The following is a 15,888-nucleotide window of genomic DNA, read 5'->3' as shown; positions in this document are numbered from 1 at the left end:
TTACGGAGCGTAGCTAAAATATATATAAATAAATCACACAAAACCTGTGAACTTCTACTACATAAAGATAACAAGTAAAAAAAAAAATAAAGTACACGCACATTTACAGAAGAACGCCATCTATTCAATATTTATGCACACGAATTGCAGTACGGCTGCATGAATAGAGTATTAGTGCAGGCAACATCATGCAAGGAAATAAAGTTAACAAAAAAAAAAATTAGTTTTCCCATTTTTTCTAATAATTTGTTAAAACCTTCCGAAAATTTATCAAAACCACTTGCTTCCACAACAGCGGGCGGAAGCCGTTACAGCAGTAAACTATTCTGGCCAAATGCAACCTTAGCCCATCTATTTCACAATCACTCCTTTCCAATTGAAACTTATGGGAACCTTGTGAAAATCTAAGCGCAAAGATTCCATGAGCCATTAGTTCATTAATCGCAGAATGACCTCCCCACACACTTCCAATAACTCACTGTTGAAAAAAAGCCGTGAATTACGGTTGAATTTGAAAGTGTCTGCAATTCTGCCCAGACACGATAGGAGGGAGTATATCATGAGAGCCTGGGCGATCAGTTCGGCCCTGGAAAGATTGTGCAAGGCTCAAGGGGTAGAATTCTTTCAGTCTGGTCTGTACTTGTTAACAGGAGAGACTGCTTCTACAGGGATGGGATACACTTAAATAGAAAGGGTGCAAGAATATTTGCTGATGCTATCGAGGCAGTATTAGTGGGTCGGAAAACTGCTAGCTTGGGGTGGGGGGGGATACAAGGACTAATAGATTAGCAGTAGCCACTGGCAGAGGTAAAAGTGATTCTTGCACTGCTTCTATTGGAATGAGTAGCAGCCTGGAAAACAAGATTCAGGATATTTCAGAGACTGCTGCGAGTCATTGCGGTACAAGTGAACACATGGGTTGTGTTAGGGTAGCTAAGAATAGAAACAGGTGCATGTATATTTGCGTGTAAACCAATGTTACGAGTTTGGTAAATGAATTTGAGGTATTGATCAAAACATCTAAGGCAGATATTGATGGGATTTCAGAGACGTGGTGTCACACAGATATAAGGAATGCAGAACTAGAATTTGGGGAGTACAACGTCCACAGAAAGGATTGACAGGATAGGAAGGGAGGAGGGGTTCTGCTATTAGTTAAGAAACATATAAAATCCAAGAAAGTGAAGCCAGTCGACATCGCTGGACAGTGCAGTGTCGAGTCAGTTTGCTGTGACATAAGCAGTGGGAGATCAAAATTGAGAGTAGGAGGTGGCTATAGGCCTAATGACTCTGACGAGTATAATAAGAAACTGTACAGGGAAATAGAGTGGGCCAAAAAATCAGAGAGTCTTATAATGGGAGATTTTAATTTCCCAGATATTGACTGGAATTTGTGGGTTGGTCACTTACACACTAGCAAGGCTTTGGTGGATTTATTGGAAGATTGTTTTCTCCATCAGCATGTTCGGGAGGCAACTAGAGGGAGTAATACTCTTGATCTGATTATCAGTAGTGATTCTTCTTGCATTCAGAATCTGCAGATAAAGGAACCACTAGGTGGCAGTGATCACAGTGTGCTGAAGTGGGATTTACTCAAAGAGGTAACTACCATCAGGGGTAAAGGGAAGGGTTTTTTCTTTCGTAAAGGCGACTACGATGGTCTGAGACAGTATTTAAATTCTATACAGTGGGACCAACTGATGATCTTACCAATAGCAAATTCAAAATGGGAAGCATTCAAATAACTTATCTTGGAAGCTACTAGGCTTTACATACCAACTAAAAAATATTGTTCAAGGTTTAGGCCTAAATGGATGTCAGATGAACTAATGAGACATATGACAGAGAAGAGAAAAAAATGCATGGGATACATATATATTAACATGTGACACCGAAGCCAGTGATCGATATAAGCTGGTCTGTAACCAAGTTACAAAGGAGCTTAGGCAGGCAAAAGCAGATTACGAGAAATCTTTGGCAAAGGATGCAAAGAAAAAAAGCGAAGAGTTCTTTACTTATGTAAACTCTAGAAGGAAGGGGATGAATCAGATTGGTCCACTGGATATCGATGGTTCAACTGTTGATGATCCTGCTCAGCTAACTAACAAACTAAATGAGTATTTTGCATCTACATTCATCCGTGAGGAATTATTCAGGGAGGGAAATGTCAAAGGTAAGTTAAACTCTGGCACTAAGCTAGATAATCTTGTAATAACTGAGAGTAAAGTGAACGAGAAATTGTTGAAGATAAACACAAGAAAGGCACTTGGGGTGGACGGGATCTATCCAGTTATATTAAAGGAGGCAGCAAAGGAAGTAAGCAAACCCTTAATCATAATTATGAAAGCTTCTTTGAACCCAGGGGAGGTACCAGCGGACTGGAGATGTGCAAATGAGACCCCAATTCACAAAGTAGGATCAAAGGGCAACACAAGTAATTATAGACCTGTTAGTTTAACTTCTATTCCAGGAAAATTAATGGAGGCACTGATTAAAGAAGCACTGCAGGATCATCTAGACAAGACTTCAGTTATAGCTCGGACACAGCATGGTTTTGTTAAGGGAAAGTCTTGCCTGACCAATTTGATTGGCTACTATGATGTGGCCACAAAGGAACTGGATGCAGGGAATAACTTTGATATCATATATTTGGATCTTAGAAAGGCTTTTGATACTGTTGCACATGGAAGACTGCTGCACAAATTGGAGCAGTGTGGCATTGGAGGCAACTTGCTGCTATGGAAAAGGGATGGTTGAGTGGGAGAAGACAGAGTGGTAATCAATGGAAACTGCTCATCGTGGACTAATGTTATTAGTGGAGTCCCTTAGGGTTCAAAATTTGGTCCATTGTTGTTTTCTATCAATAAATGATATTGATGATGTAACAGCTAGGCCTCTCATAACGCGAGTTCGATTAACGCGATATTCAGTTAACGCTATTTGAAAAATGATGCCACTTTACACGATGCAAATTTCCAGTTAACGCGATCTTTTTTTTTTTTTTTTTTTATGCGATAGTTGAAAAAGATTTGAATCGCACGTTAAGCTTACCGCGAGTCGTACGGTCAAAAAACAAACGTTTGCCTGATGCCTGCCTCGGTGTGTTCCATCAACCATCGGAAGAAGACGTGTTTGTCTCCTGCTAATAAAGTCAATGCAGACTTGCATTTAAAAATTCAAATTTTTAAATGAGCCAGATGAAAATGTTACCGAGAAGGAGATAACGGTAAAAGAATTAGATGAAATCTTTCGTATCGTATAGAACCTCAAACAAAAGGTTTGATGTTGTCTGCGATATTTATTTCGCCAGGGCCCAGAGAAGATTGTTGTCGGCTATCGGAAATTGATTGATGAAAAGAGAAAGTCAACACTGTTCAAATATTTTCACAACAGTAATTTCTTCATTGTGTATTTTATGTCAGAGGTTCCGAAAGGTTCACGGCGCCTTTAATGTCTCAGTAATTTTTTCAAGGCGCACCCAGATCAAAAGAAATACCTAACAGTTTCATTTAGTAGTTACGTCCAAACAACTTAAGAAGAAATGCTGAAACTGTGAACTACCTCGAGCTAGTAGTTCGCGCGGTGTTCGACAGATGTCGAGTATCGCTGTGTTTCCCTCAAAAATTTAAAATAATCCGCGGCGCACAGTTTGAGAACCTCTGTTTAATGCAATAAACATTTAATTCCATAATGATTTTCATTATCTTTTACATTATATGCAGTTAAAAAGTTATTTAAAAGGTATTTTTAAAATTCTTTATGGACATTCCAGAAGGTCAAGGACCAATGGTAATTTTTCCTGTTGGTTATTATATTCGATTAACGCTTTTCCGCTTTGCGTGATGCGCTCGCTGGACGAATTAATCGCGTTAATCGAGGCCCGCCTGTATATCAAGCTTAATGTCCAAGTTGGCAGGGTTGTTAAAGACACTAATGACAGTACACTGCTGCAACAGGATCTAGAAATGTTCAGCAGATGGGCTGAGAGGTGGCTAATGAAGTTTAACATTGACAAATGTAAAATACTACATTTGGGAAGCAGCAACCCCAGAATGACGTATCAACTGTGTGGTACTACACTGACAGTGGTAGAGATTGAAAAGGACCTGGGGGTAATTGTGCAGGCAGACATGAAGTTTTCTGAGCAGTGCAGACGGTCTGAAAGAGAAGCTCGTAGTGTCTTGTCCGCCTTATATAAGGCAATGGTCAGGCCACACTTTTGAGTACTGTATACAGGCCTGGAGGCCTCATTTTAAGAAGGATGTAGAGCTGTTGGAACGAGTACAGAGAAGGGCAACAAGATTAGTGAATGGAACGAAGGGTTGTTCTTACGAAGAAAGGCTTAAATTTTGCAAATTACAGTGTCTGGGGACAAGGCACCTACGAGGTGATCTGATTGAGGTGTATAAAGTCTTGAATGGTTTGAGCATGCTCAATGCTGAGCTGATGGAATTCTTCCTCTTGCTTAGAATAATCATTTGAGAGTGCATAAATTCAAATTGAGGAAAGACAGATGTAGGATATATGTGCAGAAGTTTGCCTTTAGCCAGTGGGTGGTTGGTTGGTGGAACAGACTTCTATCCTTTGTTGTGAAAGTTGATAGCCAAAATAAATGTGTAAGGCTGAGCTGGACAGGTACTTGGAATGACGGATGAGTGAAATGGGAGCGTGTTTTTTTTTTTTTTTTATAAGCATCAGCCAAAAATTCTTGCATCATATGCCTCTGCTAATGCCAAAAGTCACCATGCATATGCCCAATTTCTGGAGACTGCAGTTTACAGAATCCCAGTCTTTCTTCATGGAAAAATACCCATATTCTGCTTAAAAAGTGACACCAATTGATCTTGTTGTCCCTCTTCACACCCCTTCCTCCTTCTAAGAGTTCAACTTTCCTCCAAAAATGGGACTTCCAAATAGGTATTACCCTCTAGTTGCCTCTTGATCTGGTTATCAGCAGTGATCATTCGTGTATTAAGAATATGCAGATAAAGGAAGCATTAGGTGGCATAGTGTACTGCTGTGGGATTTACTTTAAGATATAATTTTCATCAAGGGTAAAGGAAAGGGTTTTTGCTTCCGTAAAGGTGACTACAGTAGTCTCAAACAGTTTTTAAATTCTGAACAGTGGGACCAACTGATGATGTTACCAACAGCAAATTCTAAGTGGGAAGCATTCAATGAATTAATCATGGAAGCCACTAGACTTTTCATACCTATTAAAAAATATTGTTAAAGGTTTAGACCTCAACGGTTGTCTAATAAACTAAGCACTCGATTAGGAATCAGTTAGCTTATTATAGTATTATCTATTAATCTTATTAAATTCCATTATTAATTAAATTGTATTTAAAAGGGAATGATGACCCAGGCTAGAGCTGCGAAACAAAGATCACAATCTAGCGAGATTGCTGTGACTCGGCGGACAAACGAAGGGGACAATTCTACAACGCATCACAGTCAAAAATGTGCGAAATATGAAATGATTGCTGAACTTTCTAAAACGGGACATGATCTAGCCAAAGAGGATATCTCTGTGTGTGTGTGCTAGATGCCAAGAGTGTCAAGAAATTAGACGCCAATTCAGCGTTCTGATGGGCGTCTTGAGATGTAGGGTAGATGCCCTCGAAGAAATTAATATGAGGGGTCCATCAAGGTCTCAGCTGCCCATCTCAACGGCAAAGCACACTCCTGTGCATCAGTCAAAACAGAGGCAATCTCCAAGGCAGAATGCTCTGGTCCGTTATTGTTGGTGACTATTGTCAGGGAGACGAGGAATATACTATGCAAGAAGGATAGGTGGAACAGGACCAGGGTATGTCTATCAAGGGCAATAGTTGACACTGTAGAGCAGACATCTTTTAAGGGCACAAAGGACGATATTATTGTACATATTTGCATGAATGACATTAAGAGTAGGAGATCTGCAGACTTTCTTAAGAAGTACAGGTCAATGTTGAAAAAAAGTCGCAAGTTAGGGTTAAATGTCAAAGTGTCTGCAATTCTGCCCAGACACGATAGGAGGGCGTATATGATGAGAGACTTGTAGATCAATTCGGCCCTGGAGAGATTGTGCAAGGCTCAAGGGGTAGAATATTTTCACCCTGGTCTGTGTTCGTTGACAGGAAAGACTGCTTCTACAGGGATGGGGTACACTTAAATAGAAAAGGTGCAAGAATATTTGCTGATGCTATCAAGGCAGTATTACGTGGGTCGGAAAACTGCTAGCTTAGGGGGAGATACACAGAATAAGAGGATAACAGTGGCCGCAGGCATAGGCAAAAATGATTCTTTCACTGCTTCTATTAGAATGAGCTACAATGGATAAAGGGATGGTTGAATGGGAGATGACATAGAGTGATAATCAATGGACACTGCTTTTCGTGAACAAATGTTATAGGTGGAGTTCCCCAGGGTTCGGTGTTGGGACCATTGTTGTTTTCAGTATTTACCAAGGCAATGGAAATTTCCAGGAGTGCTGGGAGACATAGTGGAACAAATAAATACATGAGCTGTGTTAGGGTAACTAAGAGTAGAAACATGTGCATGTATACTTGCATGTACAACAATGCTAGGAGTATAGTTAATAAATTTGATCAGCTTGAAGTGTTAGTCAAGACATCAAAGGCAGATTTTTTGGGACATCAGAGACGTGGTGTCACACAGATATAAGCAGTGCAGAATTGGAATTTGGGGAGTACAATGTGTACAGGAACGATAGACGGTATTGACGTGCATCCAATTGATGTTGGTGGACAATGCAGTATTGAGTCTGTCTGGTGTGAAATAAGCGCTGGGAAAGGAAAAATGACAGTAGGTGTGTGTTTTAGGCCTACTGAAACTGATAAGTATAATGAGCAATTGTGCAGAGAAATAGAGTGGGCCAGTAAATCAAAAAGTCTTATAATGGGGGATTTTCACTTTCCAGATATTGACTGGAACTTGTAGATTGGTCACTTGCACACTAGCAAGGCTTTTGTGGATTAATAGGATGACTGTTTTCTACAGCAACATGTTCGAGAGGCAATCAGAGGGAGTAATACCCTTGATCTGATTATCAGCAGTGATTATTTATGCATTAAGAATTTGCAGATAAACGAACCACTGGGTGACAGTGATCACAGTGTGCTGAATTGGGATTTACGCAAAGAGGTAACTACCATCAGAGGTAAAGGGAAGGGTTTTTGCTTTCATAAAGGCGACTATAGAGGACTCAGACAGTTTTTTAAATTCTGTACAGTGGGATCAATTGATGATGTTACCAAAGTTGAATACTAAATTGGAAGCCTTCAGACACATAATTTTTGGAGGCTACTAGGCTTTTCATTCCAACTAAGAAATACTGTTCAAGGTTTAGGCCTAAATGGATATCAGATGAAGTAATGAGGCTCGTGGCTGGGAAGAAGAATGTATGGGATGCACATAAAGTATCAGGTGACACAGAACCTATGGTAGGTATGAACTAGTATTTAATCAAGTCAGAAAGGAGGTTAGGCAGGCGAAGGCAGTTAACAAGAAATCTTTGGCAAAGGATGCAAAGAAAAACAGCAAGCAGTTCTTTACTTATGTAACCTCTAGAAGGAAAGGGATGAATCAGATTGGACCACTTAACATAGATGGGTTGACTATTGATCATGCTCAGGTAGCTGATAAACTGAATGAGTATTTTGCGTCTACATTCACTCATGAGGAGTTATTCAATGAGGGGAGTGCCAGAAGTTTATGAAACTCTAACAGTGAGCTAAGTGATTTTGTAATAATTGAGAGCAAATTGCAAGAGAAATTGTTGAAGTTAAACATAAGGAAGGCATCTGGGGTAGATGGGATCTATCCAGTTATATTAAAGGAGGCAGAAAAGGAAGTACGCAAACCCTTAGCCATAATTATGAGAGCTTCCTTGGACTCAGGGGAGGTCTCCATGGACTGGAGGTGTGAAAATGTATCCCCAATTCACAAAGTAGGTTCAAAGCGTGACACATGTAACTACAGGTCTGTTAGTTTAAGTTGTATTCCAGGGAAAATAATGGGATCATTGCTTAAAGAAGCATTGCAGGATCACCTAGACAAGACTGCAGTAATAGTTAACACACAGCGTGGGTTTGTTGTAAAAGAGAGGTCTTCTCTGACCAATTTGATTGGATACTATGATGTGGTCACAAAGGAACTGAATTCCAAAAATAATTTTGATATCATATACTTGGATTTCAGTAAAGCTTTTGATACTGTTGCACATGGAAGACTGCTGTACAGTAGTACAGCAGTCTTCCATGTGCAAGGGTAAGTTGCTACAATGGATAAAGGGATGGTTGAATGCGAGACGACAGAGAGTGATAATTAATGGACACTGCTTTTCGTGAACAAATGTTATTGGTGGAGTTCCCCAGGGTTCGATGTTGGGCCCATTAGTAGATATGTTGGGGGTTTAAACACATTTACATAAAGTCTAAATGTTTTTAAACACAATTGCATAATACCTGGAGGGATTTAAACACATATGCATACTATACTCCCAGTACAGGTGTGAAAATGATATTTAGTTCTAATTTCACTCCCTAGATGGCGCCACTTGCTTACCGAGTTTTTTTGGTTAGTATTTTTGTCCCTAGATGGCACCACGTATATTTCTCTCTTAATTTTTATCATACCTGAGTCTTTTCTTGTGTGTATGTAAACCTTTTTGAAAATACATTTTATTACTGTATATCTTCTTAAGTTGTGTGTAAACCTTTTTATTGACACATTTCCTAAAATCCAAAACTCAAACACCAAAGAAAATTTCAGCCTTTGATAAAAAGAAAATACATTTTCAATTAGACATACATGTATTTATTCTATCAACAAATGAAAAAAAATTTCCGATCTGAAGTTGTGTGTAAACCATTTAATTGACACTTTTCCTAAAATCAAAAAACTCAAACATCAAAGAAAATTTCTGCTTTTTAATGACCATTTTTAAAAAGGTACATCTATGAACAAAACAGTAACATTTTGAGAACACAAACAATCAAAAGACACAGTTCAATGAAATGGGAATAAATGAGCATAACGTTCAATATAACGCTTCCTTAACTCTGATATCATTCCAAGTACTGCCTGCAGAATATTATAAGGATTAATTTCTGGTTCTTTCTGCTGCAAAGTACATCTTGCCGTAAAGTCTGTTACAACGTTATACGGAATCAGATGTCGAACCATATACTCGTAGGCTTCTTGAAATGTGATATCACTGGTGGTGGTGAACTGTCGACGCAGTCGTAAACATTCGCGAGCTGTGTGTAGTACTTCCATCACTGATTCTTGCATCAGCGTGAATAGTTTAGCTTCGTTCCCAAGCACAGATACAAAATCGTCAACATAGAGTATTTTTTGTGAAAGAGACTCACATTCATCCAAGTCGAGATTAAAATCACACAGCTCACCATTGGTAATTGTAGCACGACCTGCATCTGTCTCAATCTCCAAGCCGTCTGTAAATGTAATAGTTTCATGTGCACGACCCCGTACTAATAGTAATACTTCAGGCCATTTTAACGCTATCTTACTCCACTGATCTACCGTTAGTTTTAGATAACTCGAAGCGCATTCCAAAACGATCGATACTTCGAAATCAAGCAGGAGAACTCGTAGAATAGTGCATGAACTGAGGCGACGAAAAAACACATAGTTCTTCTTTGGAGCGGTACTCATCTTAGCAGTTGCTGAAAAATGGCAAATGTAACGTATAACAGTCATATATAAAGCAGTCCCAACCCGGATATGTGACTAATAATATTACTCAAGAAGAAGTGTGTCATCGGAAATTGCCCAATAAAACAACCTTCAACCCAGATATGGACTAAGAATATTACTCAAGAAGAAGTGTGTCATTTTAAAGTGTCTAATTAGGAGCTCTTACAGAATGACAAACTATTTTCCTTTTGACCTTAAAACCCACTTACAGGATGTCTGTAGTATTTCCGAACAAGTTTCGTTTTGACGAAATAGTAGGATCAATGACTGAGAATGTCATAAAGCTACTGGAGAGCCTTTAAAAGCGACCACAGTCACAGAATCGTTACCGAAAAAAAAAATGGACATGTGTGATGATAGTTCACTGGAGTGTGAAGCTGTCCGTCTTGCAGAAGTTATTGAAGCTGAAATATTGTATACGAATACTGTACTGTATACTGAGGTGAGTGACTTTCCTCCTATATTATCCCTCTTTATTTTTAAACGTGATAAAAATGCAGTTTTATAACAATGCTTAATATTCATTTTCAGAATGCAGAATTCTTTTCATTGTCTCCTCGTGTCGAGGGGAGGGCAGGAGGATCAAACGAAGGACCTGTAAGTCTTATTCAGAATCTCATATGCAGAATTACAATCCGAATTCCAAAAACGTTAAGTATTTTTTTTTTTTTTTTTCATTTCTTTTCAGATTCAAATTGGTGGTGGTGACGAAACATACGAACGATTCTACGAAATCAGTGAAGGGCCAGAGAAGTATTCCTCTAAATATAAAACTATGTATAAAACGTACAAGTGCAAATACCGAGACTTACATTTGCTTGCAGGGGAACAATTTTTTCTTTTGTTCAAACAAATGTTTAAACTAATTATAGGGCAAGTAAACAAGGGAGGAGAATTTAGCCATGTTCGTTTATGTGTAAACGCCGACTCCCTAAAAACACCGATTAATCTTCCATTTATGAAGATATCAGAACTGACAATAGATAGAATTATGGATGCGTTTTTCAGTGTAGATCAGTCGCGAAGTGGCTTTCTGATAACAGACTCTCTCACAATCGATCTGGTTCTTATAAACATATCAAATAAAGGTGGTGCTGGGCATTCTAAAAATATAAAAAAACGAACTATTGTACATCTGAACAGATTCTTAGAAAAGAAGAAGTGCGTTGTCAAAATTAGGAATAATGATAATATGTGCATGGGACGTGCAATAGTAACAGCTATTTCAGCCCAACAAGACGACACCATTACGTACAGAAAAGTTCGCGAAGACAGAAACGGTTTGCAGACTTCGAGAGCCAAGCAATTGCATGAAAAAGCAGACGTTTCCGAGACAGTGTGTGGAGTGGAAGAACTACAAAAATTCCAGCGAGTTCTTACTCCCGAGTTTCAGATAGTTGTACTGTCAGCCGACAACGAGTTTGATGTTATTTACAGGGGTCCTGAAGCAGAGAAACAAATATTTCTACTGTGTATTGACAAACACTACGATGTAGTACGCTCTGTGAAAGCGTTATTTGGAGCAGATTATTACTGCTCACTGTGTTTTAAAACGTTCCAAAACATTGAAAGACTTCACACTCATTCTTGTCCATATTCATGCAATAGGTGTCGAACACGTGAGTATCATAGTGGCGATTTGGTGTTGTGTAGTGATTGTTTTCGGTATTACAGAGGAAATATCTGTTTCGACGCTCATAAAAAAAACAACAACTGCTCGACATATCACCGTTGTCGTGAGTGTTTGCGAACGTTCACCACCCAGAAACAACACAAATGCAAACCCCTGGATTATAGATAGAATTATGGATGCGTTTTTCAGTGTAGATCAGTCGCGAAGTGGCTTTCTGATAACAGACTCTCTCACAATCGATCTGGTTCTTATAAACATATCAAATAAAGGTGGTGCTGGGCATTCTAAAAATATAAAAAAACGAACTATTGTACATCTGAACAGATTCTTAGAAAAGAAGAAGTGCGTTGTCAAAATTAGGAATAATGATAATATGTGCATGGGACGTGCAATAGTAACAGCTATTTCAGCCCAACAAGACGACACCATTACGTACAGAAAAGTTCGCGAAGACAGAAACGGTTTGCAGACTTCGAGAGCCAAGCAATTGCATGAAAAAGCAGACGTTTCCGAGACAGTGTGTGGAGTGGAAGAACTACAAAAATTCCAGCGAGTTCTTACTCCCGAGTTTCAGATAGTTGTACTGTCAGCCGACAACGAGTTTGATGTTATTTACAGGGGTCCTGAAGCAGAGAAACAAATATTTCTACTGTGTATTGACAAACACTACGATGTAGTACGCTCTGTGAAAGCGTTATTTGGAGCAGATTATTACTGCTCACTGTGTTTTAAAACGTTCCAAAACATTGAAAGACTTCACACTCATTCTTGTCCATATTCATGCAATAGGTGTCGAACACGTGAGTATCATAGTGGCGATTTGGTGTTGTGTAGTGATTGTTTTCGGTATTACAGAGGAAATATCTGTTTCGACGCTCATAAAAAAAACAACAACTGCTCGACATATCACCGTTGTCGTGAGTGTTTGCGAACGTTCACCACCCAGAAACAACACAAATGCAAACCCCTGGATTATTGTGAAAAATGTAAGATAGTTCACATGTCACAACACTGCTATGTTCAGAAACCAGCGGACCCTAAAAAACATGTATCTATAATTTATTTCGACACCGAGACGGTGTTGCATCAGGGTGAGCATATACCAGTGCTCTGTGTAGCAAGTTTTGGAGATGAACTGCGTTCATATGAGGGACCCAACTGTGTCACAGCATTCATGGACGAGATTTTTGGAGTTCGTGAATCGTCAAAACGTGCTCGCGATGGTCGAAACATTAGCCACATCGAACCCAAATACAAAGATGTGCGGATAATAGCACACAATTTGCGAGGCTTTGATGGTTACTTCGTACTGACTTACCTCTACGGTAAGAATTTCGAACCTCATGTTATTTTTGACGGCTCTAAAATATTAGGAATTTATCATTTGAAACTAAATCTCATCTTCTTAGATTCTTATTCGTACTTATCAGTTCCCCTTAGAAGGTTACCTGCAATGTTCGAATTACCCGAGGTTCGAAAAGGATTCTTTCCCCATGCATTCCATACTCTACAAACTACAGATTATGTAGGTCCTATTCCTGACCAAAAACATTTCAAACCCGAATTTATGTCGAAGGAGGATAGTGTAGAGTTCCAAACGTGGTACTGTCAGAAGAAAGGCCAATCGTACGACTTAAAAGCAGAGCTCATGGCATATACACTTGACGATGTACGGGTATTACGTGACAGTTGTAATAAGTTCAGATCTCTCCTAATCGATATCTCCGACGTCGATCCGTTCAACCAAGATATCACCATAGCAGGAACGTGTAGTAGAATTTTCGCGAGGAACTTTCTACCCCAAAACACGATGGCTATCCTCCCCCCAGGGGGGTATCGAGGGTCGAACCTCCAAAGTCGAAATGCAATTGCATGGCTATCGTGGCTAGAACAACAAGAGAATGCACCGATACAACACGCCCGCTCGGTTGGGGGTGAGGCTCGGATTGGGCCCTTTTTCGTTGATGGGATCCGAGATAAAACAGTTTACGAATTTCATGGTTGTTATTTTCATGGATGTAGGATCTGCTATCGAGGTAATACGCTACAGACAAACAGAAATCTACCCATGTCAGTGCTCTATGAAGAAACGTTGGATCGTGAAACGTTTCTGAAAAACCAAGGCTACAACTTGGTTTCCATATGGGAATGTCAATTCGATGAAATGAGAAAAAATAACCCCGTCTTGAACGCATTTGTAGCCAATTTTAATATAACAGAAGCGATTACCCCTAGAAGTGCCCTCAGAGGTGGTCGTGTGGATTGTTTTAAACTGTACCACAAAGCAGATGAAAACGAGCAGATTCATTATATGGATTTTTGCTCCCTATACCCCTGGGTGTGTAAATACGGAGTGTATCCGCGTGGCCATCCAAATGTTATTCTGAGAGATTTCGATTACAGCAACAGAGCATACTTTGGCATTGCTAGTGCACGCGTGCAAGCACCAGAGAAGTTGTTTCTTCCAATATTACCGATAACGTGTAATGGAAAGTTAATTTTTCCTCTGTGTGCAAAATGTGCTCAGGAGGAATCAGTCCTCTGTAATCACGAAGATACGACCATAAAAGGCGTATGGACAACTCCAGAACTGTATTTGGCATGTGACTATGGCTACAAAATTATCGAATTCTACGAAGTGTGGCACTTTGATGAAACACACGAATCGTTGTTTGGTGGGTATATCGATACCTTCTTGAAAATTAAACAAGAGGCTTCGGGGTGGCCTCAGGGCATCGATCGTGACAGCTACATCCAAGAACTAAATCAGAAGGAAGGTATCACACTTGATCCTGCTCAAATTAAAAAAAACGCGTCCAGACGCGCTCTGGGAAAAGTGTGTATGAATTCTTTATGGGGTAGGCTTGCCATGCGAACAAATCATGTAAATACTGTTCTATGCAAGTCCTACTCAAGCCTCGTTGAACACTTCATGGATGATGGTAAAATTATCCACGATGCTCGACTAGTCACTGAAGAAAAAATGCTGATAGCATACAGCGTTCTTGAAGGTACAGAAGCCCCATATCGCAAAGGAAATGCTGTAATAGGGTCCTTTGTTGCTTCATACGGACGAATTAAACTGTATAAAACCATCGCACCTCTGGGAGAGCGTTTAATTTATACAGATACCGACAGTTTGGTATTCTCATATAAGCCAGGCGATACACTTCCATCTACAGGTCACTCACTAGGTGAACTAGTAGATGAATTGGAAGGTGACAATATTTTAGAATTCGCTACTTCAGGACCCAAATCGTATTCGTACAGAACACGCTCGGGCAAATCTGTAACAAAATGTAAAGGCATTACCCTAAACGAGAACAACAGCCGACTCGTAAACTTGGATGTAATGCAATCAGCGGCAATGGGTGAACATGTTGAAGTGACAGTTCCTGTACCGTTCAACGTGAAACGTGACAAATGGCAGTGTAAGCTACTCCATACATCGTTAACTAGGCGGTATGGTTTCACATTTAAGAAGCGCATAGTTGGAGAGGACACCCGTACATTCCCATATGGATACTTCCATGAAAAACACAATCAAAAATGATTCGTCGGTTATAACACTGTCACTATGTGTTCGTTTATCCACCCCTTCACGTGTCGCGGCCGGTGGTACTCAAAGCGGTAAAACAACCTTCATTCTGTCCCTTATTAAAAACAGCAAACAGTTAATTTCACCCCCTCCGGAGAGAATAATTTACTGCTACTCTGAAGAGCAGGATCGGTTCTTACAGTTTCCGCAGGTTGAATTCGTAAAAGGCTTGAAACTGCCCGAAGTCGATAGACATGTCAGAAATCTAATCATAATCGACGATCTCCTACATGCTGCAAAAGACAGTTCCGAAATCGCTGAAATATTCATTAAAGGAAGCCATCACAGGAACACAAGTATCTGTCTTCTCTCCCAAAATTTGTTCTGTCAGGGTAGTCAATATCGGACCATCAGTCTTAACTCACACTATTTAATCGTTTTTAAAAATCCCAGAGATTCCCGACAAATATCTCACCTAGCCTCTCAAGTATTTCCAGGGCGTTCGAGTGTTCTAGTCGATATTTATAAGGAGGCCACAGAAAAACCATTCTCATATTTATTACTGGACTTTCGACAAGATACACCAGAACAATTACGTCTGCGCTCGTGCATATTACCGGAGGATGGCCCGTCAATTACATATGTACCTTCATGGCTAAAAGACTCCGAAAACATAGTGACTTCATCAGGTTTTTGTCTGGTGCCAGCCCCAAGCAAGCAAATACAATTTTGAGACAGGCATCGCACTCTCAGGTCACGGTTTTGTGCGAACTGTGTAAGAATTTACTAAGAGGTAACATACCAATCACTCCACAAGAACGTCGTAGACTGCAGCGCAAAAAGAAGCTGTTACGTGTTCTAGCGGATAAAACAGTCCCCTTCACAAGGCGACGGAGACTTATTACCCAGCAAGGAGGTGCACTGTTTCCCTTACTGGGCAGTGTGATAATTCCACTGATAACATCGCTAATAAGAAAATGAACGACTCGTT

General features: G+C 39.9%; 1 protein-coding gene across 1 annotated transcript; it reads left to right on the top strand.

Moving 5' to 3' along the window:
* Window positions 1-11,531: 11,531 nt before the first annotated feature.
* On the top strand, window positions 11,532-14,912 carry LOC150081605 (uncharacterized). The gene has a single exon (XM_090380260.1). It carries the CDS (start codon window positions 11,532-11,534, stop codon window positions 14,910-14,912), a length of 3,381 nt encoding a protein of 1,126 aa, XP_090236386.1.
* Window positions 14,913-15,888: the final 976 nt, after the last annotated feature.

Source organism: Mastigoproctus giganteus, chromosome 8, assembly GCF_048544385.1.
Source record: "Mastigoproctus giganteus isolate SK-2022 chromosome 8, ASM4854438v1, whole genome shotgun sequence".
Lineage (NCBI taxonomy): Eukaryota > Metazoa > Arthropoda > Arachnida > Uropygi > Thelyphonidae > Mastigoproctus > Mastigoproctus giganteus.
Note: the sequence above shows the minus strand (reverse complement) of the source record. Positions and strands in the feature narration are given on the sequence as shown.

Excerpts from the sequence above, each read along its gene's own strand:
- LOC150081605 (XM_090380260.1), top strand. The coding sequence starts at position 11,532 with ATGGATGCGTTTTTCAGTGTAGATCAGTCGCGAAGTGGCTTTCTGATA.